We start from the raw sequence: 26,819 nt of genomic DNA, 5'->3' as shown, positions 1-26,819 counted from the left end.
GCACGTGTACGTGTTTTAGTTAAACGTGAATTCATCATTCAGATGAGAAACAAAGTCTCTCCTCTCACCCGTTTAAACTCCACCCGTCATCAAAGTCGAGCAGTTAAGGTAGAACAACTCTTGTGTCTCATCATCATCATCACTGTGGAGGAGCAACAGTTCCAGAAGCGAGAATGTCTCTTCGTCGTGTGGCCGTCTTGGTTCTCGTGCTTTATGGTAAGTTTAACGCGCACACACACACACGAATGTGTGTTTTGTGTATTTTTTACTACAGCTCATAAATTGCACAACAAAAAGTCAAAGCTTCTGTTTTATGTTTTGCTTTTGTGATTTTTTTTCGTGATTCCAGTTGCAGAGAACGAGGCTTTTATAATATGCACTGGTAATGAACAGTGTGAAGAAGGTGGTTGCAAGGAACATCAGTTACCCATACAAGCCTTTTGCCCATCCGGCAAAGTGTAAGTAGAGATGTTCAGCAGTTGCACCATAACAATAATCTATCTATTTATTTGCTTGTGTAATGTGATTATCTTGTTTTTAATTATCATTATTATTATTTGATTTGATTTAAACCAGATGTTGCGGAAACATGTATGGCTAATTCAGCCGTGACTGGACGACAAGACTCACCTGGAATCAGGATTTGCCTCTGAACTCTGCTGACCTGAGAATGTTCAAATAAAGTCTTGTGGCAGAGGTGGAATAAGAATTAATATTCCCTTAACGTCTTTGCCCTTTTTTTTAATTTCCATGTTACTCTGGATTATTTGTTAGAATATGACTTAATTTACAGTTTATAATGGAAACTGTTACACAAAGGCAGATTCAGTTCTAAATTCTCACACACAGTGTGACACTGTCCTTTTATTCTTCTGTGGCGCCCCCTGCTGGTTGCACGAAAACCAAAATGATTAATGGTGCAACGTATGATCCAATTTATTCACTTAACATACAAACTTCTCTCGACCTACCTGGCTTTTCCTAAATTATTTTTATAATGAAACTAAACACTTTATTACCAAATTAACGGATGATTCATGGTTAAATGTGCTTTCTTACACCCCACATCATGTATTAGATAAACTAGTGTTATTTGTGGTCTGTTTGATCAGTTTTCTGTACCCAATAATTTTCCTTCAAGTAGAAATGGGTGTAGATTTTTATGAGATGATGTAAAACACTTACAGATGGCATTTAGTAAATAAAGGAACACGACTTTCTAATGAAAATTATAGCTTTAATCTTCATGATAGTGTAACTGTTCGTAATGGAAGACATACCTGTAAAGGAACTTCTATCTAATATTGTTTAAATAATGTTAAATCAGCAGAGGTTTCTTGTCTATAGTTCAGAGTGAGGTGGCTCTTAAAAGAGCCTTTTGTTTAGTTTGTTGTTGTTGTTTACTTTAAGCTCTCTCTCCACGGATGCGTCGGGCCAGCTGGATGTCCTTGGGCATGATGGTGACCCTCTTGGCGTGGATGGCGCACAGGTTGGTGTCCTCGAACAGGCCGACCAGGTAAGCCTCGCTGGACTCCTGCAGAGCCATGACAGCGGAGCTCTGGAAGCGCAGGTCGGTCTTGAAGTCCTGAGCGATCTCTCTGACCAGGCGCTGGAAGGGCAGCTTGCGGATCAGCAGCTCCGTGGATTTCTGGTAGCGACGGATCTCTCTCAGAGCCACGGTACCGGGCCTGTAACGGTGAGGCTTCTTCACGCCGCCGGTGGCAGGCGCGCTTTTACGCGCAGCCTTGGTGGCCAACTGCTTCCTGGGAGCTTTACCTCCGGTAGATTTACGAGCGGTTTGCTTGGTTCTTGCCATGTTTTTACGCTTCTTGTTTCACTAACAGAAGAATAAGTGAAGCAGACACGAGCGACTCTCTGCTCTTAAACTGTGGGAGCAGCTGTGAGACGGTGACGCTGCTTCAGTCCTCCGGCTCCTGATTGGTGGTGAGCGGCTCTTCCTGGAGCGCAGCGCCGCCCAGAGGAGCCTGAAACCTCGCTGCTTATTGGACAAAAGTCCCCTCCCTCTGCTGCTCTGCTCTGGTTGGTCTGGCAGGAGTCTCCCGCTCTTTCTTGGACATATAAAGGAGGCTTTGAGCTGTTTGAGTCACAGACAAGCACAAACTTCTATTTAGTCACAGTTTCTCTGATTTTGTCCGAAAAATCCTATAAAAGTCACGATGTCCGGAAGAGGGAAAACCGGCGTTTTGTCCCATGTTTAACTGCAGCGATGATGAGACACAACAGCACCTTTTAATAGACTGTTATCGAGCACAGGAAGTCTGGGGGAAACTTAAAGGCAATGGTTTTAATATAGACATCAACTACAAAACAATCATTTATTCACTTATCGATAACAAAATAAACCAGAAAAATAAAGAGCTCATGCAGTTAATCATCTGCATTGTAGGCTCAAAATTATGGAAAACAAGCTGTGCAATGGTCATTAAACAAACGATTATAGACAGTAATACAGTATATAAACAAGTTTTAACAGAACTCAGGAGGAGAAAATCTCTTGATAGAGATCAGCTGCTCCCATGGGAAAATTTAAATCTTTAAAATGTGGTTCTTTATATGTATTTAGCACTGTTTTGCAATTTTTTATATTGTTGTTTGCACTTTATACACTGTCTTGTCTTTTACTGTTTATGTATGTTTGTTTTTGCATCTCCGGTTACTCATGTGACGTAGAGATGTGTCATGTGTTTTATTGTGTGAAGACGCAAACAACAACACAGAGGTGTCCAACATATGGACGAAAGGTCTATCAATAATATCTATAGGGGAAAATAGTGCGGATGGTGTGGGTATCTTTTTTAAATCCATGGACGTTACTGTTATTAGGAGACGTGACTTTATCCCGGGCAGATTGATAATGGTTGATTGTTTTTATAAAGGAGAAAAATGTAGGATTATTAACGTGTATACTGCCCCTGAAAGAACCAATAAGGTTCAACTTTTTAAGAGACTCAGGGAAGTATTAGGGGTTGGTTATAAAATAATATTGTGTGGCGATTTTAATACAGTAACAGAGCCAAACGATAAAGTAAGCTCAAGAGCTTTTAAACTCGGCACAGAGGGCAGATTGTTAATGGATATTTGTAAAGAAGCCGAGCTGACGGATGTCTGCAGACGCATAGATCCTGTCGGTATTCAGTTCACACGTTTTGACTCTCAAACAAAAACACGTATCGACAGGATTTATGTGTCCAAACATTTTAAAGTGGTTCAGTACAACACCATTTTAAACAGTCTCTCTGATCACCTGTTGGTTAAAACCTCTTTATCTTCAGGATCCTCTGAAACCAGAGGATTTTGGAAACTCAACACTCATTGTCTCACAGATAAGAATTTATTAGTAGAGTTAGAAGAAGAAATTCATAAAATAACACAACTAAAATTATTAACTAAATCTAATATCATATTATGGGAACTGTTAAAACATAGAATTAAAGATTTTTTCAAATTTAAATGTAGAGAAATAAATAAATAAAAAAACATTAAATATAACAGATTAATGGAACGATATATAGATTTCAAACAAATGAAAAAAAGATCAAACTCTGAGGACGAAATCATGTCAAAAATAAAAACAGAAATAGATCAATTAAATCATGAAATATTATATAACATGTATAAACAAACCAATATTGATAATAGAGGAAATCTGATCCATACCCTTAAGGCGAATCAGAAACAAACTCAGAGTAAATTCATCAAATCAATTAAAAACCGTGACGGCGATGAAGTTTACGAAGAGAAAGAGAAAAGACAAGTGATCAAAGAACTCTGTGCTGAAGATTATAAGAAAATTGAAATAGACACTGAATGTACAGATATTTTACTAGAAGAGATTCCATCCTACAGTTCTCTGGACTTTTCACAACTCGTGGGAAAAATAAAAAATGACGAAGTAAAACTAGCGATTCAACAACTGAACGTGGGTAAAAGTCCCGGCCCTGACGGTCTGCCCACTGAATTCTACCAATTATACATGGATGACGTCATTGACCTGCTCACGTCCATGTATAATGAAGGTTTGACCAGAGGCTGTATGGGGGAATCTTTTTATATGGGAATAATGAATTTAATGTATAAAAAAGGAGAAGATAACGATATAGAGAATTACAGACACTTAACGTTAATGAACACTGATTATAAGATTTTAGCTAAAATAATACTGAACAGATTAAACGATGTTCTGGAGGAAATCATAGAAAAAGAACAAACCTGTGCCGTTAAAGGTCGACTCGTGGGATAATCTCTGCACCTTGAGAGAGACAATCTATAAAAACGAAAAGGACAATTTTTATATCATCGGGCTGGACCAAAAGAAGGCATTTGATTACATCTCTAGAGACTATCTGTGGGCAGTCATGAAGTCTTATGGTTTCCCAGAAGCATTTATACATTTAGTTAAGTGTCTGTATCAAAAATCAAATGTTTGCGTAAATGTTAACAGGGTTTTAACAGACTCTTTTATAGTAGAACGTGGAGTAAAACAGGGCTGTCCTCTGAGCGCCTCTTTATATATTTTAGCGATAAATCCTTTAATCAAAAGCATTAATTCTGACAGACTAATATCTGGTACATGTGTTGGTCGTTCCCTGAAAGTCAAAGCCATGGCATATGCTGATGACGTCACTGTGGTTATAAAAAACCAATTGGAGATGGATGTTTTAACAAATATTTTAAGTCTGTACGAACTCGCCTCTGGAGCCAAACTAAACCATAATAAAACAGAGGGAGTTTGGATCAGGGAAGAGTATAAAAAGACTGATATTAACATCAAAGTAAAAGACGAAATCAAAATTTTAGGCCTGACCATCTGCAATAACGACTGCAGTGGAAAGAACTGGGAGAAAAAACTGGGTGAAATTAAAGAAGAAGTAAAGAAATGGGAAAATAAAAACACTAATTATAAATCAAGAGTTAACATAATTAAAACCTTCATCCTATCAAAACTCCTTTTTCTGGCCAATATTTTCCCTTTATTTAGTTTGGGTAACAACTAGAGAATGCACGAAAAGAGAATTTCTTTTTAAAAGTAAAGAGTACGGAGGTCTAGGAGCTGTGGAGATGGGCACAAGGCTTTGTGTAGCTTTTGTTAAAAATGTGTCCGTCTCCATCAGCAGAAATGCTCTGTGGGTTGGTGAACTCAATCACTGGAGGAAGAAGAGAGGAAGAGCCAGAAATGGCCCTGAACACAGACTCATATATGGTGACTTTATTGATAAGTATAAACATCTCAACATAGACTGGAGCGGCCTTCCGGCTAAAATGATTTTTAAGAAGATAAATGACTCCACATATGGTGGTTTTATTAACTATAAGCATTTAAAAAGTGAAGAAACACCAGAGCTTTTGAAAATGTTTAAAAACCAGCATTTATCAGAGAGTATCAGAGACCAGAGATGGCTTCTGTCTCTGAACAGACTCCCTGTCAGAGCTGTTGTGTCTTGGAGCTGCTTTGTTAAAACTAAACAATGTCCGATGTTTAACTGCAGCGATGATGAGACACACCAGCACCTTTTAATAGACTGTTATCGAGCACAGGAAGTCTGGGGGAAACTTAAAGGCAATGGTTTTAATATAGACATACTACAAAACAATCATTTATTCACTTATCGATAACAAAATAAACCAGAAAAATAAAGAGCTCATGCAGTTAATCATCTGCATTGTAGGCTCAAAATTATGGAAAACAAGCTGTGCAATGGTCATTAAACAAACGATTATAGACAGTAATACAGTATATAAACAAGTTTTAACAGAACTCAGGAGGAGAACATCTCTTGATAGTGATCAGCTGCTCCCATGGGAAAATTTAAATCTTTAAAATGTGGTTCTTTATATGTATTTAGCACTGTTTTGCAATTTTTTATATTGTTGTTTGCACTTTATACACTGTCTTGTCTTTTACTGTTTATGTATGTTTGTTTTTGCATCTCCGGTTACTCATGTGACGTAGAGATGTGTGTCATGTGTTTTATTGTGTGAAATTCAATAAAAGTCTTTAAAAAGCAAAAAAGAAAGCGCGGAAAAGGTCTCGGTAAAGGCGGCGCTAAGCGTCACTGCAAAGTTCTCCGTGATAACATCCAGGGAATCACCAAGCCCGCCATAAGTGAAGCAAATCTCTGGCCTGATCTACGAGGAGACTCGCGGTGTGCTCAAGGTTTTCCTGGAGAACGTGATCCGTGACGCCGTCACCTACACCGAGCACGCCAAGAGGAAGACTGTGACCGCCATGGACGTGGTTTATGCTCTGAAGAGACAGGGACCCTGCTGAAAAAAACAGCTTAGACCAGCTTAGGATGGTTGATGGTTTTAGCTGGTTTTAGCTGGTCTTAGCTGGTCATAGCTGGTCTTAGGCTGGTTTAGTTGGTTTACCAAGCTGGACAAGCTGGCCAGGCTGGTGTGTCAGTCGCTGGCCAGCTGGTATGGCTGGTCACCCAGTCAGGCTAAGCTGGTGTCAACCTGCCTGACCAGCAAAGCCCGGCTGGTAGGCTGGAGTCAGCTGGTCTGTCTAGCTTGTCAGCTGGACAGACCAGCAAAACCCGGATTTACCATCCGGGCAAGCTGGTTGGATGGCCAGCCTCTTAGACTGACCAGGCTGGACTGGGCAAGCATGGCTCATAATTGTCATGATATGTATAAATAATACATCCTGATATATATATATATATATATGCATGTATATATATGTATATGTATATGTATATGTGTGTATATATATATATATATATGTGTGTGTGTGTATATATACACATATATATATGTGTATATATATGTATATATATGTGTGTGTGTATGTGTGTGTAATAGGGAAGCCACAAGGCAGTGCTGGTTAGTAGATTAAAAGTTATGGCTAAAACCTATGGCGGGGGGGGGGGGGGGGTGTAAGGGGGGTATGTTTCGGCGTTGATGGCAGACTAAGTGCAGTGTTGGGAAGGCTGAATATTATGTATGTATGTGTATATTACATATATATATATATATGTATGTATATATATATATATACAAGGGGTATGTTTCGGCGTTGATGGCAGACTAAGCGCAGTTATGGGAAGGCTGTATATTATGTATGTATGTGTATATTACATATATATATATATATATGTGTATATATATATATATATATACACATGTGTATATATATGTGTATATATATACATATATACGTGTATATATATATACACGTATATATATATATACGTATATATATATATATATGTAAGGGGGTGTGTTTCGGGGTTGATGGCAGACTAAGCGCAGTCTTGGGAAGGCTGTATATTATGTATGTATGTGTATATTACATATATATATATATATACGTATATATATATATATATGTGTATATATATATATACACATATATACATGTATATATGTGTATATATGTATACATGTATATATATATATATGTGTATGTGTATGTGTATATATATATATATGTATATATATATATGTATATACATATATATATATATACATATATATATATATATATATACATATATACATATATGTATATATATGTAAGGGGGTGTGTTTCGGGGTTGATGGCAGACTAAGAGCAGTGTTGGGAAGGCTGTATATTATGTATGTATGTATGTGTATATTACATACATTTATATATACATATACATATATATATATATTTTCATATATATGTATATATATATATATATATATATATATAGGGCGAGAGGGAGGATTGGTTTCTTTCACACACAAACAAGCTTGTTATCTTCACATTGGATTACATTCTGCTGCTTGAATGCATTGCTTTTGGCATGGTGATATCTGAATAGTTAATATAGAGCTGAAACAATCTATTGCTAAATTAATCGTCAACTATTTTGATAATCGATGAATCGGTTTGAAGCTTTTTTCATTATTAAAACAAGGTTTCTGATTGTTTTAGCTTCTTAAATGTGGATATTTGCTTTGTTTCTTTGCTCCACATAACAAATAAATCATTAAAACTGAATTGTTAAGGTTTGTGGAAAAAAACAAGAAATTTTAGAGCATCGTCATTTCCAGGTTTGACAAACACTGATCAGGTTTTCTGTCATTTTATGGAGCAAACAATTTCTTTTTGCGTTTGTTTCAGATCAATCGCGCATTGTCACCAACACTCTGACAGAGTGGCAACTGGCAGAGCTTATAGTAATATTTAAAGGTAAGAAATACCATTTTTTCCCCCATCCACAGCATATCAATTCTGCACTACTCATAGTGATAATTTGGATAGTTATGGAGCTGACTGCATTCCTTTTTTGTATAAATTCTTATTAAATATAATTTCCTTTTTTTTTTTTTCCCATAGGTGGGCTGCACACATTTTCAGAACATGTTTATTGTTATGATAGACCCTCAATCAATTTGTGGCTTCTTAAGTCAGTTCAGGTCTGAATCCTTTATTTAATGGTTTTCTATAATGTGAGCTATATGCCATAACCATTAAGACAAACAAAAAAAGTTTGGAATATTTTGTTATGTGCAGTGAAAGGTAGACTATTAAAGTTCAACTTTTTGAATTATAAATGCACTGAATCTTTTCCAAATAGTAATCCTAACAAAGACTCATTGTTCTTGTGGGCACCAGGAAAATGGTCCTCACAATGTCTAGTTTTAATTCTACTATAACATCCCAGCTCAGGCTGGTCAGGCTGGCAGACCAGCCTAAGCTGGGATGGTTTGCTGGTTTAGAGGGGTTTTGGACACTTTAGCTGGTTAAGCTGGTCACAGTGGTCCAGCAAACCATCCCAGCTTAGGCTGGTCAGGCTGGTCTGCCAGCCTGACCAGCCTAAGCTGGACCATTGTGACCAGCTTAACCAGCTAAAGTGTCCAAAACCCCTCTAAACCAGCTTAGGCTGGTCAATCTAAGCTGGTTTTTTCAGCAGGGGAAGAACTCTGTACGGCTTCGGCGGTTAAACTCACTTCACTTTGGCCTCAAACAAAACAACAACGGCTCTTTTAAGAGCCAACCACTTTGTCTCTGAGAGATTACAGTCCTAAATATACATTCACGTGTTTTTCTATATGTTCTAATCCTTGTAATTTCCATCAATGATGACGGTGTTAGTTTATAGAGGTCAGGTTTAGGGGACGCATTATGACTATGCTATCATTGATTGGAAACTACTAGCTATATTTAAGGTTAATGCTAAGTTTATTTCTAATGAAGTGATTTGGTAATTTCAAAGATAATGAAATGATAATGTAATTTTAAGAATAGTTAGATAATGACAACCAAGTCAAGTCAAAAACAAGTGCTGCACAGTTATTAAAATACAATATAATCACAGACAATATAATAATAAATAAAAACAACCAAGGAATAGTAAGAGCTCAATTTAAAAGCTAAAATTAGAATAAAAACAAATAAAAAGTAAAAAAAATAACTTTAAGAAACAAATCTGTTCCTAAACAGGTTTGCTGTATGAAAAGTTAACAAAACTGTATAAATACATACTAATGTCTACTTGACTTAGATTGTATGTAATAATAATCATGAAGATACTGAGGCAGGAAAATGTTCAATGATTTCTGTCCGAATAAACAATTTAACGATAATTAATGAAATATATAACGTCTCTTTTATACAAAACCTGATAAAATGACTGTAAAGCATTCTTTCTTCCTCTTGTTCGTCATGATTTAGTTTCCACTTGATACAAAAGCAGAATTTTTTTATTTAAAATAATATTTATGTCTTCAATTTTTTCTTATTTGTTTATTAATAAAATATATCATGTAGTGCTGGGAAAAAAAACTACTCAATTATTAATCGATAACTAAATCAATTGTCAACTATTTTGACAATCGGTCAATTGGTTTAAGCTTGGATCAGAATAGTGTTTTATCTGGTTGCTTTGCTCCATGGAACAAATAAATCATTCAAACTGAATAGTTTTTGTTATTTTGGACAAAACATTTTATGGACTTCAATTAACCGAGACAATAATGAACAGATTTTAAGAAAATAATCGTCAGTTACAGCTCTAGTATCATGTATGTTTTCTTAAATGTCTCCAGTCTGTTTCTAACAAAGACAACAGTCTCCTCCTCATTCAACCGCAGTGAGAGATTCAACCAATCACAGGAGGGGGATCACACAGTAGTATTTGCATGGAGCCTGAATAAGAAGAGTCTCCTCCGCCGCCTGTAGTCACACATTCATTTATGTGTATTAGTGAACTCTCATAATGCCTGAAGCCGCAAAGTCAGCGCCCAAGAAGGGCTCCAAAAAAGCCGTGACAAAGACCGCCGCTAAGGGCGGAAAGAAGAGGAGAAAGAGCAGGAAGGAGAGCTACGCCATCTACGTGTACAAGGTGTTGAAGCAGGTCCACCCCGACACTGGCATCTCGTCCAAAGCCATGGGCATCATGAACTCGTTCGTCAACGACATCTTTGAGCGCATCGCCGGTGAGGCGTCTCGTCTGGCTCACTACAACAAGCGCTCCACCATCACCTCCAGGGAGATCCAGACCGCCGTGCGCCTCCTGCTGCCCGGTGAGCTGGCCAAGCACGCCGTGTCCGAGGGAACCAAGGCCGTCACCAAGTACACCAGCTCCAAGTAAACACGGGACTCCACGACAACAAGAACAACACAACGGCTCTTTTAAGAGCCACACACTTGATCTAAGAGAGTCAATATAATCTTTTATACTCCGAGATTGTTATGTAGCTTGTCTAAAATATTAGTAACATTTTTTTTATTGTGTGATTTCCCAATCTACATACCTGCAAATGACCCTAAATAAAGTGTGGTATCTGAATACTTTTGTTGATCCCTGGGGGGATTGTTTTTGTTCTGTGCAAATGGGTAAGAAATGCAACATGAGGAAAGGATGGCTAAATATACAGATCTAAATAAAAACGGCAGAATAGGCTGTTTATGGCGTAGTGTCTTTGCGCCCTTACTCCCTTAATTTCTGTAGACTGACTGTTTAATCCTAGATATACGGTATCACGGAAGTGACGTTTTCTTTGTTTTCCCGCTGTCGGATGTTATGACTGTTGTTCTGCTACTAGCGTCAAGACTGAGAGCCTGCACGATTTTGTGTTGTCCTTTTCCGCTGTTATGAAAATATGCCAAGTGGCTAAAAGACAAAATAATCTTATCGTATGCAATAAAATAATTTGAAATTTGAAAAAGTCCAAACATGAGTAATATGAGGCATGTCCGTGTCGACTTTGTTATTCGGGGCTTTTATTTTGAAGGCAGTTTTGTGTGACTGTACTACGCCAGAGAAAATGAGACGGCAGTGAAACGCTGTACCGGGTAAAATCATACTAAGGTTGCGGAACCCCACAGCTCTATCGTCTGACTGGAAGTGAACAAGGTTTGACTTCTGTTTCTTTGACAATAAATGTGATGCACAACATATTTGTATCGTTCTGTGTTAGCGTAACGGCGCTAACGCTAACCGCGTTTAGCGCTAATGCTAGTCGCGTGGGGCTGCTAATTTAGCTTAGCCCTAACAGTGCGTGTGTGCTTGTGGGTTTGTCACATTATTACAGTTGTAAGGTGGGCTGTGTTGCCTGTGACTGTCTGTTTTTGGTTTAGTGTCGTGTATTGTTGATCTTTATGGCTATTTTATTATTTTTTCTGTCATCAGACATTTTCAGTCTTGTGAGAGTATTTGTTTTCCCACTCGGCTCTAACGGTGTGTTTATGATTACGGCTGTGAATACAATCTTAATGAACCATTAGTTTGAGAGTTGACCGTTGCTCGAGCTGGAGATTCTACACGACCTGATGACCTATACGTTGAAATCAACACCCTCCCTTTTACCAAACTATAAATATATACAACATGGATCAAACATTAGATTAATCGTTTATTTTTTCCTGGCAGAATTTAAAAAAAAGTATGGAGTACATGTAAGGCTAACATAATTAAACATATTGTAATGTATAGCAATAGATACTTTGTTGCTCGGATGTGATGAGAACAAAACACTATATATAAAAAAAGAAGCTATTAAATAATTATTAAATTAAAATAAAGGCATGCACCAGAATATATTCTGAAAATGCAGCATCATGACTACATTGTGTATGTTCATGTTTCTTTTTAACGTCTACAGTAATAAACACCTGGATCGGCAACAATGTTGCTTTGAAAGACATGAATGAAAAAGATTCTACTGAGAGTCAGGACTATACAATGTAAAGAGTATTTGTGTTTACTTATCCATTCAATTATTTCAGGTCACATTTGAGTAATAATAATAATAATAATCCCATGAATTTCAATAGGTCCTGGCACCACATGGCATTGTTAAATGTTCATTGGGAGAACGTTGTTAACTATATTTATCTAAACAATTGCCTCAATTACTTCAATAGTTGCATGATATTGTATTTATAATAGAATAAGAAGGAAAGCAGAGATTTGACACAAATCACCGAACGCATGAAGACATTTTTCCTCATCTGAATGACGTCTATTATGCTGAATTATTTGCAGTCTCTTCAATACAAATACACTGTTGTTGTTTTGCTGTGTGTGAATGAGGCTGAATGGAGATTGTTTTTTTAATTGATTTTATTTTGTAAACAGCTGTAAACAAATGTCTTGTATTGAAACAGTGACATAAATAAAGTGTGTGTTTGTAAATGTGTCCAATAATAAGCTCAGCATGAACGGAAGTGTGTGTGAGCTTCACCATCATCAGTGTGTGTTTGCTGCTGCACAATAAGTGCACTTTATTACACAGTGATCATCAGCAGCTGCTTGTTTGGACTCGGACTCTGTGAACAAACGAGTGCAGCAGCAGAGAAACACGTTTGTGTCAAGTTGTGCTGTTTTTCACCTGCTTTTAGGAGACAAACGAGTGAGAAAAGCCGCCGAGCAGCGCTGCTCACCGCGGTGAACAGCTGAGGTTTGTTCGCTCCACAGAGAAAACACAGAGAACATCAGAGCTCTTCATGACTTGAATATGAAGACAGACGAGTCCTCTATGGACTCCGTTCACTGTGAGCCTCCAGCTCCTCTCACACGCTCATCTGGACTCTTTTGAGAGTGAAAAGAAAACACAAATGTCCCGGTGTTCACGCTGCACACAGGAGCCGCGGCTGCACTGAGTCTCCACGGTTCTCATGGTGCCTTCAAGTACCGCCTCCTCTCTCAGAACTCTCCAATAATCCGCTCTCTTTCACTGCGATCGTTGTCAGTCTGAGCTCAACTTAGAAACCACCAAACATGGCAGAAGTAGCTCCAGCTCCAGCCGCCGCCGCCGCCGCCGCTCCGGCTAAAGCAGCCAAGAAGAAGGCGGCTTCCAAGCCGAAGAAGGTCGGCCCCAGCGTCAAGGAACTCATCGTTCAAGCCGTGGCCGCGTCCAACGAGCGGAGCGGCGTGTCAGCGGCCGCTGTCAAGAAGGCTCTGGCTGCCGGAGGCTACGATGTGGACAAGAACAAGGTCCGCGTCAAGACCGCCATCAAGAGCCTGTTGGTCAGCGAAACTCTGGTCCAGACCAAGGGAACCGGAGCCTCCGGCTCTTTCAAGATGAGCAAGAAGGTGGAAGCTAAGAAGCCAGCAGCGAAGGCCGCTCTTAAACCCAAGAAGTCCGCAGCTAAGAAACCCGCAGCGGCCAAAAAGACCAAGGCAGCGGTAGCTAAGAAGCCAGTAGCTGCTAAAAAGTCTCCTAAGAAGGCGAAGAAACCTGTAGCGGCCAAGAAAGTAGCCAAGAGCCCCAAGAAAGTAGCAAAGAGTCCCAAGAAGGCGACCAAGAGCCCCAAGAAGGTGGCGGCCAAGAAGGTGGTGAAGAAGGCTCCAGCAGCCAAGAAATCCCCCGCTAAGAAGGTCGTTTAACCCAAAGTGAAGAAGACAGCAGCCAAGAAGAAGTGAGCTGTCCTCACTGTGAGACATGTCCATCCTGTTCAAAGGCTCTTTTAAGAGCCACACACTTGTCCTCAAAGAGCTCAACCATCTTCTCTCAGAATTATAATTATATTTTCAAACATTATTTTTTAACATTTACCAACATGATATAAAATGCATGTGTCTCTTTCTATATTCATTAAATATGTAGCACAAATGATGAGGCATTTTAATATTTATGACATATTGTTGATGTGTGATGTCACCACCACATTTATTACATCGTAGTCACTTACGCTGATTTTGTCCACATCGTGCGTCTATGGCCGTTTTTACATTTAATCGAACCACACTCTGTAATGACAGTTTAGATAGCCATGATAGCATTTCTCCTAGTCAAAAATTGTATTCTCACTAGTCAGAATGGTAACTATATATAAGATATAAGATATCCGCAATAACATTCCTATGAGTAGAAATGTTATTTCAAGATATCTACAACTTTGATTGTACTAGTCAAAACTACATTTAAGATATCTAGAAATCCTTAAAAAGTACAAGTGGCCGTTTTAACATTTAATGACTAGACTGGATAAGTATTACATATATCTGTCATTCGATTCCTAGTCAAAAAGAACATTTCAGATATCCACAATGTCATTCTGGATATCTAGAACGAACATTCTGGATATCTGCAATAGAATTCTTACTAGGAGAAACTCCCATTTCAGATATCTTCAATCCAATTGTTACTGGACATACTTTTAATTTCAGATATCCAAAATGATAAACTATTCTAGATATCCAGAATGTCATTTTGAATATACAAAATACACATAAATGGCAAAAGTGACGTCATTTGTCCTAGGAAGAATGACGTGGATATCTGAAATGTTCTTTTTGATTAGGAAGAATCAGATGACAGATATCTGTAATACATATCCAGCCCAGCGATTAAATGTTATAACATCCTTTATTCAGACCTCAGATCAATCCGACTTTGTGTTAAACTAAAGAGACAAAGTAATATTTGTTTTTATGTTATTTGATGTATTTGTATTTGACAAACAAGGAGCGGCCTTCATGTGTTCATAATCAGACATTTGAAGGATCACATAATGATTGAATCACATGTTCATGTTTATATTTGAACTAAACTACAGTATTATAGTAGAATGGATCATGGTCATCACTAAAGAAACACAAGTTAAAGGCATAACATACAGTTATTAATCATTTACTGTGACTGTTAATATGTTGTTTATCATTATAAATACAACATAATTACACCTGCAGATCAACAGTGATTCAGACAAAATCACAATGTTTTAAAACAATGAATGAAAAACCTTTAATAGAATGATATTGATACTGACGTTTGTTAGTTTTCAATGAGTTGTTGATATGTTTTAAAAGGTTTCAGTAGTTAAAAACCTGCATTGTTTTTGAAGAAATAATTTGTTGCGTTAGAAGATATGCTTGGAAATATTAAGATTTTCTTCCTTATTCAGAGGTTCACAACAGGTTTCAGTTCGGCTTCACAAAAACAATGGATTTCATCTGGTTGCCTTTGTAAAATAAGATATCGAAGCAAGTGAGCTTTACTGCTCATATATATATGTATCTATTGACATTATTTTTTTTTAACGAGCAGGTTGAGGAACACATGAGGATGAGCTTCCCAGAGTGAGTGTGTGGCTCTTAAAAGAGCCTTTTGTTTTGTTTGTTGACGTGTTGTTGTTTACTTGGACTTGGCGGCCTTCTCGGTCTTCTTGGGCAGAAGAACAGCCTGGATGTTGGGCAGCACGCCGCCCTGAGCGATGGTCACTCCGCCCAGGAGTTTGTTGAGCTCCTCGTCGTTGCGGACGGCCAGCTGCAGGTGGCGGGGGATGATGCGGGTCTTCTTGTTGTCGCGGGCGGCGTTTCCAGCCAGCTCCAGGATCTCAGCGGTCAGGTACTCGAGCACAGCCGCCAGGTAGACGGGGGCGCCGGCTCCCACACGCTGAGCGTAGTTGCCTTTGCGCAGCAGTCTGTGAACACGACCGACCGGGAACTGGAGTCCAGCACGAGAGGAGCGGGTCTTTGCCTTAGCGCGGGCCTTTCCGCCGGTTTTCCCTCTTCCGGACATCGTGACTTTAACGGGATTTTTCGGAAGTATCAGAGAAACTGTGACTAAATCAAAGTCTGCGCTTGTCTGTGTCTCAAACAGCTCAAAGCCTCCTTTATATGTCCAAGAAAGAGGGGGAGACTCCTGCCAAACCAACCAGAGCAGAGCAGCAGAGGGGGGGTTCACCCTGTGCTTTTCAAAGGGACTTTTGTCCAATAAGCAGCGGGGCTTCAGGCTCCTCTGGGCGGCGCTGCGCTCCAGGAAGAGCCGCTCACCACCAATCAGGAGCCGGAGGACTGAAGCAGCGTCACCGTCTCACAGCTGCTCCCACAGTTTAAGAGCAGAGAGTCGCTCGTGTCTGCTTCACTTATTCTTCTGTTAGTGAAACAAGAAGCGTAAAAACATGGCAAGAACCAAGCAAACCGCTCGTAAATCTACCGGAGGTAAAGCTCCCAGGAAGCAGTTGGCCACCAAGGCTGCGCGTAAAAGCGCGCCTGCCACCGGCGGCGTGAAGAAGCCTCACCGTTACAGGCCCGGTACCGTGGCTCTGAGAGAGATCCGTCGCTACCAGAAATCCACGGAGCTGCTGATCCGCAAGCTGCCCTTCCAGCGCCTGGTCAGAGAGATCGCTCAGGACTTCAAGACCGACCTGCGCTTCCAGAGCTCCGCTGTCATGGCTCTGCAGGAGTCCAGCGAGGCTTACCTGGTCGGCCTGTTCGAGGACACCAACCTGTGCGCCATCCACGCCAAGAGGGTCACCATAATGCCCAAGGACATCCAGCTGGCCCGACGCATCCGTGGAGAGAGAGCTTAAAGTAAACAACAACAATCTAAACAAAAGGTTCTTTTAAGAACCACCTCACTCTGAACTATAGAAAACAAACCTCTGCTGATTCCAAGTTAATTAAATCAATTAAGTTTAATAATAGATAAATATGTGGTAAAAATATCGCATGAAATCACGGGCCAGCATTTAATACATGTTTTAACACGTCATTGTTATGCACTCGTTTTAACTGATCATTTCAAAACCAATTTAGTGTTGGGAGATTATACTGTTAAACTGCAATAAATTGTTATGATTATATCCCATTTTCTGCCTTAAAATAGTTTATTTTCATTCTGCAGTGTTAACTATTGAAATCGATTAATGAGAGTATCATTATCGAACAATAACAACTCTCATAACAACCGAGGTACAGAATGACGTCAAATGAAAAAAAAAAAATCAGTATAAATGAAACGCATAAAAACAAAACATTTAAGACGATACAGATCAAAGTAAAACGCATACAATCTTCATGGTAATAATTTTCAGAAGATACTGAGGCACAAAATTGTTACATGTTTGTCTGAAGAAATAACATTATATAATACGATAATAATAATAATAATAATAATAATAATAATAATTGTGATTTGTTTCTATAAAAAAAAGTATCATGTGTGTTTTCTAAAATGTCTCCAGTCTGACAAAGACAACAGTCTCCTCCTCATTCAACCACAATGAGAAATTCAGCCAATCACAGGAGGGGGATCACACAGCGGTGTTTGCATGGAGCCTTTATAACAACAGTCTCCTCCTGCTGCAGCTAATTCATTCGTTCATCACTGTGGTCAGTAGTGAACTCTCAGGATGCCTGAAGCCGCAAAGCCAGCGCCCAAGAAGGGCTCCAAGAAAGCCGTGACTAAGACCGCCGCCAAGGGCGGAAAGAAGAGGAGAAAGAGCAGGAAGGAGAGCTACGCCATCTACGTGTACAAGGTGTTGAAGCAGGTCCACCCCGACACTGGCATCTCGTCCAAAGCCATGGGCATCATGAACTCGTTCGTCAACGACATCTTTGAGCGCATCGCCGGTGAGGCGTCTCGTCTGGCTCACTACAACAAGCGCTCCACCATCACCTCCAGGGAGATCCAGACCGCCGTGCGCCTCCTGCTGCCCGGTGAGCTGGCCAAGCACGCCGTGTCCGAGGGAACCAAGGCCGTCACCAAGTACACCAGCTCCAAGTAAACACGGGACTCCACGACAACAATAACTACACAACGGCCCTTTTAAGAGCCACACACTTGATCTAAGAGAGCGAATATATTCTGATATATTTTTACTTTCTCTTCCATGCACACAGCCTTAATTGGCATATAATTTTTGTTAAAAAGAGAAAATAACATGACATTGGGAATTGACACAGTATTTACTAAACTGTTACTGTGTAGAAGTTTTAACTGGGTCTGGTCATGACAACAGCTTTAATTCACTTTTTACAAGAACTGATTCCAGATCAAATGTGATTATGTCGTCCAAAAAGCAAATCGAGAAGGAAAACATTTTGAACGACAGTATAGTATGACTTACTGCATAGTATAGAATGACGTTTTTGTCAAGTTTTGGACCAAAAAAATGGTCAGATTTTGGACGACATATTATAGTATAGTATGTCCATCCATCCATTATCTACCGCTTCATCCTCCCCCAGAGGGTCGCGGGGGGTGCTGTGCCTATCTCAGCAGACATTGGGCGATAGGCGGGGTACACCCTGGACAGTAGTATAGTATGTCGTTTTTGTCAGATTTTGGACCAGACTTCTTTTTTTCGAAAAATGGTCAGATTTTGGATGACATAGTATAGTACAATGTACTACATAGTATAGTATTACGTTTTTGTTAAGTTTTGGACCAAAAAAATGGTCAGATTTTGGACGACATAGTATAGTATGTCGTTTTTGTAAAATTTTGGACCAAATTCATTTTTTCAAAGAATGGTCACATTTTGGACGACATAGTATAGTACGACGAACTACATAGTAAAGTATGACGTTTTTGTCAAGTTTGGGACCAAAAAAATGGTCAGATTTTGGACGACATAGTATAGTATGTCGTTTTTGTAAAATTTTGGACCAAATTCATTTTTTCAAAGAATGGTCACATTTTGGACGACATAGTATAGTATGACGAACTACATAGTATAGTATGACGTTTTTGTCAAGTTTTGGACCAAAAAAATGTGTTTCAAATAAATGGTCAGATTTTGGACGACATAGTATAGTATATATCGTTTTTGTCAAATTTTGGACCAAATTTCTTTTTTCAAAAAAATGTCACATTTTGGACAATATAGTATAGTATAACATACTTCATAGTATAGTATAACGAACTACATAGTATAGTATGACGTTTTTGTCAAGTTTTGGACCAAAAAAATGTGTTTCAAAAAAATGGTCAGATTTTGGACGACATAGTATATAGTATGTCGTTTTTGTCAAATTTTGGACCAAATTGTTTTTTTCAAAAAATGGTCACATTTTGGACGACGTAGTATAGTATAACGTACTACATAGTATAGTATGACGTTGTTGTCAAGTTTTGGACCAAAAAAAAGTGGTCAGATTTTGGACGACATAGTATAGTATGTCGTTTTTGTCAAATTTTGGACCAAATTTCTTTTTTTTCAAAAAAATGTCACATTTTGGACAATATAGTATAGTATAACATACTACATAGTATAGTATGACGTTTTTGTCATGTTCTGGACCAAAAAACGTGCTTTTTTTTCAAAAAATTGTCACATTTTGGACGACATAGTATAGTATAACATACTACATAGTATAGTATGACGTTTTTGTCATGTTCTGGACCAAAAAACGTGCTTTTTTTTCAAAAAATTGTCACATTTTGGACGACATAGTATAGTATAACATACTACATAGTATAGTATGACGTTTTTGTCATGTTCTGGACCAAAAAAACGTCTTTCAAAAAAATGGTCAGATTTTGGACGACATAGTATATAGTATGTCGTTTTTGTTAAATTTTGGACCAAATTCTTTTTTTCAAAGAATGGTCACATTTTGGACGACATAGTATAGTATGACGAACTACATAGTATAGTATGACGTTTTTGTCAAGTTTTGGACCAAAAAAATGTGTTTCAAATAAATGGTCAGATTTTGGACGACATAGTATATAGTATGTCTTTTTTGTGAAATTTTGGACCAAATTCTTTTTTTCAAAGAATGGTCACATTTTGGACGACATAGTATAGTATGACGAACTACATAGTATAGTATGACGTTTTTGTCAAGTTTTGGACCAAAAAAATGTGTTTCAAATAAATGGTCAGATTTTGGACGACATAGTATATAGTATGTCTTTTTTGTGAAATTTTGGACCAAATTCTTTTTTTCAAAGAATGGTCACATTTTGGACGACATAGTATAGTATAACGTACTACATAGTATAGTATGACGTTGTTGTCAAGTTTTGGACCAAAATTTTTTTTTTTCAAAAAAATGGTCAGATTTTGGACCACATAGTATTGCATGTCGTTTCTTGTCAAATTTTGGAGAACATAGTATAATATGTGGTATTTGTAAAAATTTGGACCAAAAACACTTTTTTCAAAAGATTCTGGACAGAGTATAGTATGTCGTTTTTGTAAAATTTTGGACCAAATTTCTTTTTTTCAATAAATGTCACATTTTGGACAATATAGTATAGTATAACATACTACATAGTATAGTATGACGTTTTTGTCATGTTCTGGACCAAAAATGTTTTTCAATAAAATTGTCAGATTTTGGACCACATAGTATTGCATGTCGTTTCTTGTCAAATTTTGGAGAACATAGTATAATATGTGGTATTTGTAAAAATTTGGACCAAAAACACTTTTTTCAAAAGATTCTGGACAGAGTATAGTATGTTGTTTTTGTCAAATTTTGGACCCAACGATTTTTTTCAAAATATTTTGGACGACAGTATTTTGTAAAATTTTTCGCTAATTTATTTATTTTTTAATCGTCAAATTTGGACGAAAGTAGCATATGACGTTTTAGCCAAAGTTTGGGAGACAGTCTAGTATGACTTTTGAAAGCAGAGTTACGGCAATTGCAATGAGCACAGTTCCAAATAGAACTTCTACACAGCAAGAACAGTTTGTTATTAAATTCTGTGTTGATTCATAATGTCCTGTTTTTATTAATTATATTCAAATTAAGGCGGTGTATTGTGCACGGAGGGGAACGTTAAAATAAATCAGAATATAGTCACTCTCTTAGATCAAGTGTGTGGCTCTTAAAAGAGCCGTTGTGTTGTTGTTGTTGTTGTTGTTGTGGAGTCCCGTGTTTACTTGGAGCTGGTGTACTTGGTGACGGCCTTGGTTCCCTCGGACACGGCGTGCTTGGCCAGCTCACCGGGCAGCAGGAGGCGCACGGCGGTCTGGATCTCCCTGGAGGTGATGGTGGAGCGCTTGTTGTAGTGAGCCAGACGAGACGCCTCACCGGCGATGCGCTCAAAGATGTCGTTGACGAACGAGTTCATGATGCCCATGGCTTTGGACGAGATGCCAGTGTCGGGGTGGACCTGCTTCAACACCTTGTACACGTAGATGGCGTAGCTCTCCTTCCTGCTCTTTCTCCTCTTCTTTCCGCCCTTTGCGGCGGTCTTTGTCACGGCTTTCTTGGAGCCCTTCTTGGGCGCTGACTTTGCGGCTTCAGGCATTATGAGAGTTCATTAATACACATAAATGAATGAGTGACTACAGGCGGCGGAGGAGACTCTACTTATAAAGGCTCCATGCAAATACTACTGTGTGATCCCCCTCCTGTGATTGGTTGAATATCTCACTGGGGGTTGAATGAGGAGGAGACTGTGTTGTCTTTGTTTGAAACAGACTGGAGACATTTTAGAAAACATACATGATACTTGGGCTACGATTATTTTCTTAATACATTAATACGTCTATTATTTTCTCGATTGATCAAGTAATTCTTTGGTTCATTAAAATGTCAGAAAATATTGATCAGTGTTTCTCAAACCTAGAAAGGAGGATGTTCTCAAATAATGTCTTGTTTTTTTGTTTCTTTATTCTATGGAACAAAGAAACTAGACAATGCCTATAAATGTCACTTTTTTTTATCCCAGCATATGTCAAAAAATGTCTAGGTATGTCAAATGAGGTGGTCAAAAATGTCAACTGTCAAATATAAATTGTTTATATTTAAATACACGTCTTACAACTTCTTCCATAATTGAGGAGCTTTATTCTGCTTCCATATACACAATAAACACAGAAAAAGGGCTCATTAAAACCCTGTATTTACAACACAGCACGTCCACTCCTTGTGGACAATCCTTGACCACACCCCTCCGATTCAAAGCTTCACACCTGGATTAGCAAGCGGAGAAGCTTCGACGCTGCAAAGACAAACAACATTTGATTATTATGATAATTAATAATACAATAATTATTATTATATTATATAATAATTATAATCGTAGCAGGTACTCACCAGCTCATGGTGAAGGTGCCGACAGCTTGTTGAGGATCGGCTGTAGAGTTTCCTCCATGTCTTCCCTTTGGGCCGTAAAGTCTGACACCGTCGGGCTCTTGATGCACTGAATCCACTCTGATTTGATGCTGCACACTCGCATACAGGTGCTCTAACATACACAGATCATAACATAACAGACAATTCAGTGTGGTTTTTGAATTTGTCCAATCCACGGCGTCATTGAACAATAACTGAAAGTCATTTTAAATGGCATTGTAGAGGATTAAAAGGTGTAAAGCGGAAGCGGGATATCCAAGTGTGCTAGAGGATCTAGGTAGCCTATAATTAGCATCAAACATCTAAAGGGATGTTTCATCCTTTTTTCCCCCACTATTTTTGTCATATTTTGGACGACATAGTATAGTATGATGTTTTGTCAAATTTTGGACAACACAGTATAATGTTTTTGTCAAATTTTGGATCAAAATTTTTTTTTTTTAAATGTGTCAAATTATGGACGACATAGTATATTAGTATAGTATGACGTATTTGTAAAACTTTGGACAACATACTTCAGTGTGATGTTTTTGTCATATTTTGGACAACATAGTATAACGTTTTTGTCAAATCTTGGAACAAAATTTATAGTTTTTTTTGTTTTTTTAAAGATTAAATTTTGTAGTGTGAAATTTTTGTCCAATTTTGTACGACATGATGTTTTTGGCAAATTTCGGACCAAAGTTTTTTTTGGCAAATAAAAAGTCTGATTTTAGACGACTTTTTTAGAATGACTTTTTTGGGGAACTGTAACTGACGACATACTAAATTTACTTTTCTTTGGTCAAATGAAGAATACACTTAAAATCATTATGATGCTGCTGAGTTTTATTTAATCCACATTATTTTACAGAGTTGGAATCAATTTGACCAGTTTTTTTTAAAATGTATTTTTTTTTTCAGATCGTTTACTCCAAAAACATTCATAAGAGCAGTGCAGGGCTTTTATTTTGTTTGAAGGAAGTGACTGATGTTGACTTTTTGCCCATTTTAGAAAAAAACAAACAAACTGGATTTTAGATCCAGTGTCTGAGGATCAAATTTATCTCTGGAAATTTGTAAAAAAAAAAAAAAAAACTTTGTCTATTGTAGGCTAAAGTAAACACATGGTCCAAAATGGCGTCCTCTGTAGAGCTGACGCGGCTCTTGATTCACATATAAAAGACATTCTGGGCTCGTGAAAACTGACTGTAAGCGTGGAGAATCCCAACTTCAGCTAACTCCTTAGCTTCCAGTCAGTTGTTGTTGTTGTTCAGTTGAAACTAACTAAACCTTTATGGCAACGTTAGCATTTAAAGAGACACATACCTTGTCCTCCTTTGAGAGTTTCTTCTCTGAATCGGAAATGGTGTCCTTCACAAAGGCGACGTACGACTCAAAGTCCTGTTTAGCATCTGTACAAACATCAATGTACACAAACGTGTTAACACATCTGTGTAATGTCGCCTCCCTCCCTCCGTCCGTCCCTCTGTGCCTTCCTCACCTGCCAGGACCAGACGGCCAATGCAGTCGGTCCTGGAGTATCTCCTGGCCAGGTCCAGTGGTCTCTCTCCTCTGAAGGTCTTGGCCTCGATGTCAGCCTTCAGTTCGAGCAGCGTCTTCACCGTCTCCAAGTGTCCCCAACAGGTAGCGAGGTGCAGCGATGAGTAACCTGCGTGACGAAGAGAATCCACAATATGGGATGAATGATTTCACCTGAGATCACAGAGGCCACAACAGCACACACATCCTGGCCGCACGGAAAACATTAAAGCGGAACTAGTCCGGAAGTTCCTATTATCGCTGTTTTTTTAGTGTGTAGCTGCGTCATTATCTTGTTTATGAAGCCTGACGGTTGGAAAACAAACAGTTCAGCCATTGCGTTGTGTTTTATTGTAATCTCGGGGCTCAACGAGATCTCTGAAAATCCCGTAATAGTTACGTAAGCAGCGGTTCTCCTGAACAACCGATCGTCCTGCTCCGGGCGGTAGTCCGGGCACATCCGGTTACGTACATTGAACCGCAGAAGAAGAATAACGTCCGTTGTGGAGGTGTTTCACGATCGACAGTGTCTTCTGACTCTGGGTCAAAGGTCGTCAAAGGGACTGCGGCGGGGAGTCGTGAAGAAGCTATTTTTAAACACTGTTAAAACAATGTTTTGATAATGAGGAGCAGTGCATCCACCGTTCCAGAGGGGGGCGCTGCGCTTCTGAGAACGGATGTGCTGGATAGTACTGGCCAATCACAAGACTCTGTCTTCTGGGGGTGAAAGTTCACTCTGAAATCTCGCAGCAGAAAAGAGGATTTCTATCGGCTATTTTACAGCAACTAGGAGGTTTTTGGCCATAAAAACAAGTTAATGTATGTAAGTAGACCTCCATAACTAACATATGTGCAACAGGACCACTCTATGTGACCTTTAACACATTTTTCAGGTAAAGTAAAATGTCAAATATTATTGTCATTAATTCAATGAAGTAATTCTTGGGCAGAAAAATACATTGACATGAGGAGCTGTAAATGACTTTCAGCAGCTAAGTTGTGCATCATAGTGGTGATGTGGGTGCATGAACAGTCTTTTGCACATTTGACATCATTTTCAGACAAGTATGACGATGTGTTACAGTTTGATTTTGTGTTTTTTTTAAGTATTATTTATTTATAATTTAAGTATTTTATAACTTCCGGTCCATTGAGCTGTCGATCCATAACTCAGTAGCCAATCAGCAGGCAGCTTCCTAAGGCCCGCCCCCATGACCAGTTTATCTAATCCCTAAAGGAAAGAGAAGAAATGCTCGAGCCCGTGTCTAACCACGACTCCAACCATGTGGCAATGTATCGTCAAACAAATAAAATAATTTTAAAATATATTTTTTTAAATAGATCGATATTTAATTTGCAATGTGTTGTATTTTGATTTTGTGGTTCATTTATCAGGGTCTCTGCAGGTTCAACAAGTTAAATTTAAGACCGTAATGAATACAATAAGTCCAATTTCAAATCAATACTGGCAACAAAATTCAAAAGAAATGAAGGAAAATTGGAGGCACAAATCGTTGAACTTGCAACTTTGGCTTAGCTGTGGGCTTTCATTAAGTTTTCTCCGCTGCTCGTGCACAGCACACTAGCTAGTGGTGCTCGATAAATCCTCCCCGGGAACACAGGTGACCTACTTTAGTTCCGTGTTGTAGTTATTGTTGTTATCGCATCCTCAAAAATAGAAACATTTCAAAGCGAGACTGAAGTTTATGCATGTTTTAAATAAAAGTAACGTTGATAGATTTTTAAGACCATTAGATTTTAGGAGAATTTAAGACATTTTAAGGCCTCAAATTCAAACAATTTTTATTTAATTTGATTTAAGACTTTTTAAGACCCCGCGGATACCCTGTTTATGTTTGCTCAATTTGTAAAGTAACAACAGCTACAATTCTGCACATTTTCCCCCAGAAGCATCATCATGTACAATATATATATATATATACTTTACTTCATTATTGGCGCTCATAAAAGGCCCCACAATTTTAGCTTAGGGCCCCATGGAGGCTTGGTGCGGCCCTGTGTGGGTGGACCCCTCTCACCTCTGACGGTCTTCTCGTTCACCTGAGCTCCGTGTCTCACAAGCTCTCGGACGATGGCGCTTCTTCCCAACATGGAGGCGGTTAACAGGGCGTTTCTGCCGAGTTCGTCCTTCCTGCCAAAGACGTCGCCCTCCCGCGGCACTTTGCTCTTGGACTCGGTCTCCAAACACCTGGTCAAACCCCACAGGTCTGCGGTCAACACGCGACTGAAGACGTTTTCCTGCACCGACGTCATTTTGTGTTCGCTGTCGGAGTTTGGCGTCGTCATGGTGACGGCGTCGCGCGCTGTCTCGTGCGTTTGCGGAGGTTTCCTCCATGTTGTCACTGGTTAGAATGAAAAACATCAAAGCTTTAGAAGCGGCTCGTATATAAAATTGTCTTTAGTATCAAAGACACAGAGGATGTGATTCTGTTCGTCCATTATGTTAATAATCTAATCCAGCATGGTTTTCTAATTCAATTATTATTGTTATTATTTTTTTTTCTTTTTAAAAAGTAATTATATTAAAAAAAATAAATAAATAAAAGTAATTTGTACGGAAGCTTATTGCATTCACTTGAAAAAAACTTAATTAATTTTCGGTTTGATTTTTTGAATACTTTTTTTTCTGTTTTTCTGACTAATTTCTTTTTCTGTTTTTCAGAGTAATTTTTTTTTTCTGTTTTTCAGAGTAAATTTTTTTTCTGTTTTTCGTGCAAATTTTTCCCCGTTTTTCTGAATTATCGAGAACTCTTGCTATGGTACACACGCCAGCGAAGGCTATTCCGGCGCCTCAGCTGCACACCGTGTGCATCCAATATTTTCAGCAGTCTCCTGATCGTCTCTTGAGCCTGAATGCCTTTCAAATGCATCATCTTGTATCCATGGAGCCATATCTGTCCAACTGATCCTGGAGAAAGATTGCTATGTCTAGCAGATCTGAATGGGCTTTTCCTTCTGAACAACCGCAAAGTCCTCAGGTGCCTAAAGATAAAACCATCTATGTGA

The 26,819-nt window shown here is 38.7% G+C and overlaps 6 protein-coding genes and 1 pseudogene across 7 annotated transcripts; 4 read left to right on the top strand and 3 right to left on the bottom strand.

The window, feature by feature from the left end:
• Positions 1-1,405: 1,405 nt before the first annotated feature.
• On the bottom strand, positions 1,406-1,816 carry LOC310927494 (histone H3.2; the record flags this gene model as incomplete). The annotated part of the gene is made up of 1 exon (XM_083889795.1): positions 1,406-1,816. One exon carries the CDS (start codon positions 1,814-1,816, stop codon positions 1,406-1,408), a length of 411 nt encoding a protein of 136 aa, XP_083745921.1.
• Positions 1,817-10,214: 8,398 nt separating this feature from the next.
• On the top strand, positions 10,215-10,589 carry LOC310927504 (histone H2B-like; the record flags this gene model as incomplete). The annotated part of the gene is made up of 1 exon (XM_083889805.1): positions 10,215-10,589. The coding sequence occupies one exon, from the start codon at positions 10,215-10,217 to the stop codon at positions 10,587-10,589; it is 375 nt and encodes a 124-aa protein (XP_083745931.1).
• A 2,631-nt stretch (positions 10,590-13,220) lies between these two features.
• Positions 13,221-21,423, top strand: LOC310927492 (annotated as a pseudogene). Its single transcript has 2 exons — positions 13,221-13,861; positions 21,111-21,423. The product of its transcript is annotated as an uncharacterized misc_RNA (transcript).
• LOC310927158 (histone H2A) lies at positions 15,580-15,966 on the bottom strand (the record flags this gene model as incomplete). The annotated part of the gene is made up of 1 exon (XM_083889442.1): positions 15,580-15,966. One exon carries the CDS (start codon positions 15,964-15,966, stop codon positions 15,580-15,582), a length of 387 nt encoding a protein of 128 aa, XP_083745568.1.
• Positions 16,349-16,759, top strand: LOC310926656 (histone H3.2; the record flags this gene model as incomplete). Its single annotated transcript, XM_083888840.1, has 1 exon — positions 16,349-16,759. The coding sequence occupies one exon, from the start codon at positions 16,349-16,351 to the stop codon at positions 16,757-16,759; it is 411 nt and encodes a 136-aa protein (XP_083744966.1).
• LOC310926946 (histone H2B-like) lies at positions 17,582-17,956 on the top strand (the record flags this gene model as incomplete). The annotated part of the gene is made up of 1 exon (XM_083889162.1): positions 17,582-17,956. One exon carries the CDS (start codon positions 17,582-17,584, stop codon positions 17,954-17,956), a length of 375 nt encoding a protein of 124 aa, XP_083745288.1.
• Positions 21,424-22,236: 813 nt separating the features above from the next.
• On the bottom strand, positions 22,237-26,099 carry ankrd45 (ankyrin repeat domain 45; the record flags this gene model as incomplete). Its single annotated transcript, XM_083888894.1, has 4 exons — positions 22,237-22,383; positions 23,580-23,665; positions 23,755-23,922; positions 25,832-26,099. The coding sequence occupies 4 exons, from the start codon at positions 26,097-26,099 to the stop codon at positions 22,237-22,239; spliced, it is 669 nt and encodes a 222-aa protein (XP_083745020.1).
• Between the last annotated feature and the right edge of the window lie 720 nt (positions 26,100-26,819).

Source organism: Microchirus variegatus (genome assembly GCF_963457635.1).
Source record: "Microchirus variegatus genome assembly, chromosome: 5".
In the NCBI taxonomy this organism is placed as follows: domain Eukaryota; kingdom Metazoa; phylum Chordata; class Actinopteri; order Pleuronectiformes; family Soleidae; genus Microchirus; species Microchirus variegatus.
This window is presented reverse-complemented; position numbering and strand designations above follow the sequence as displayed.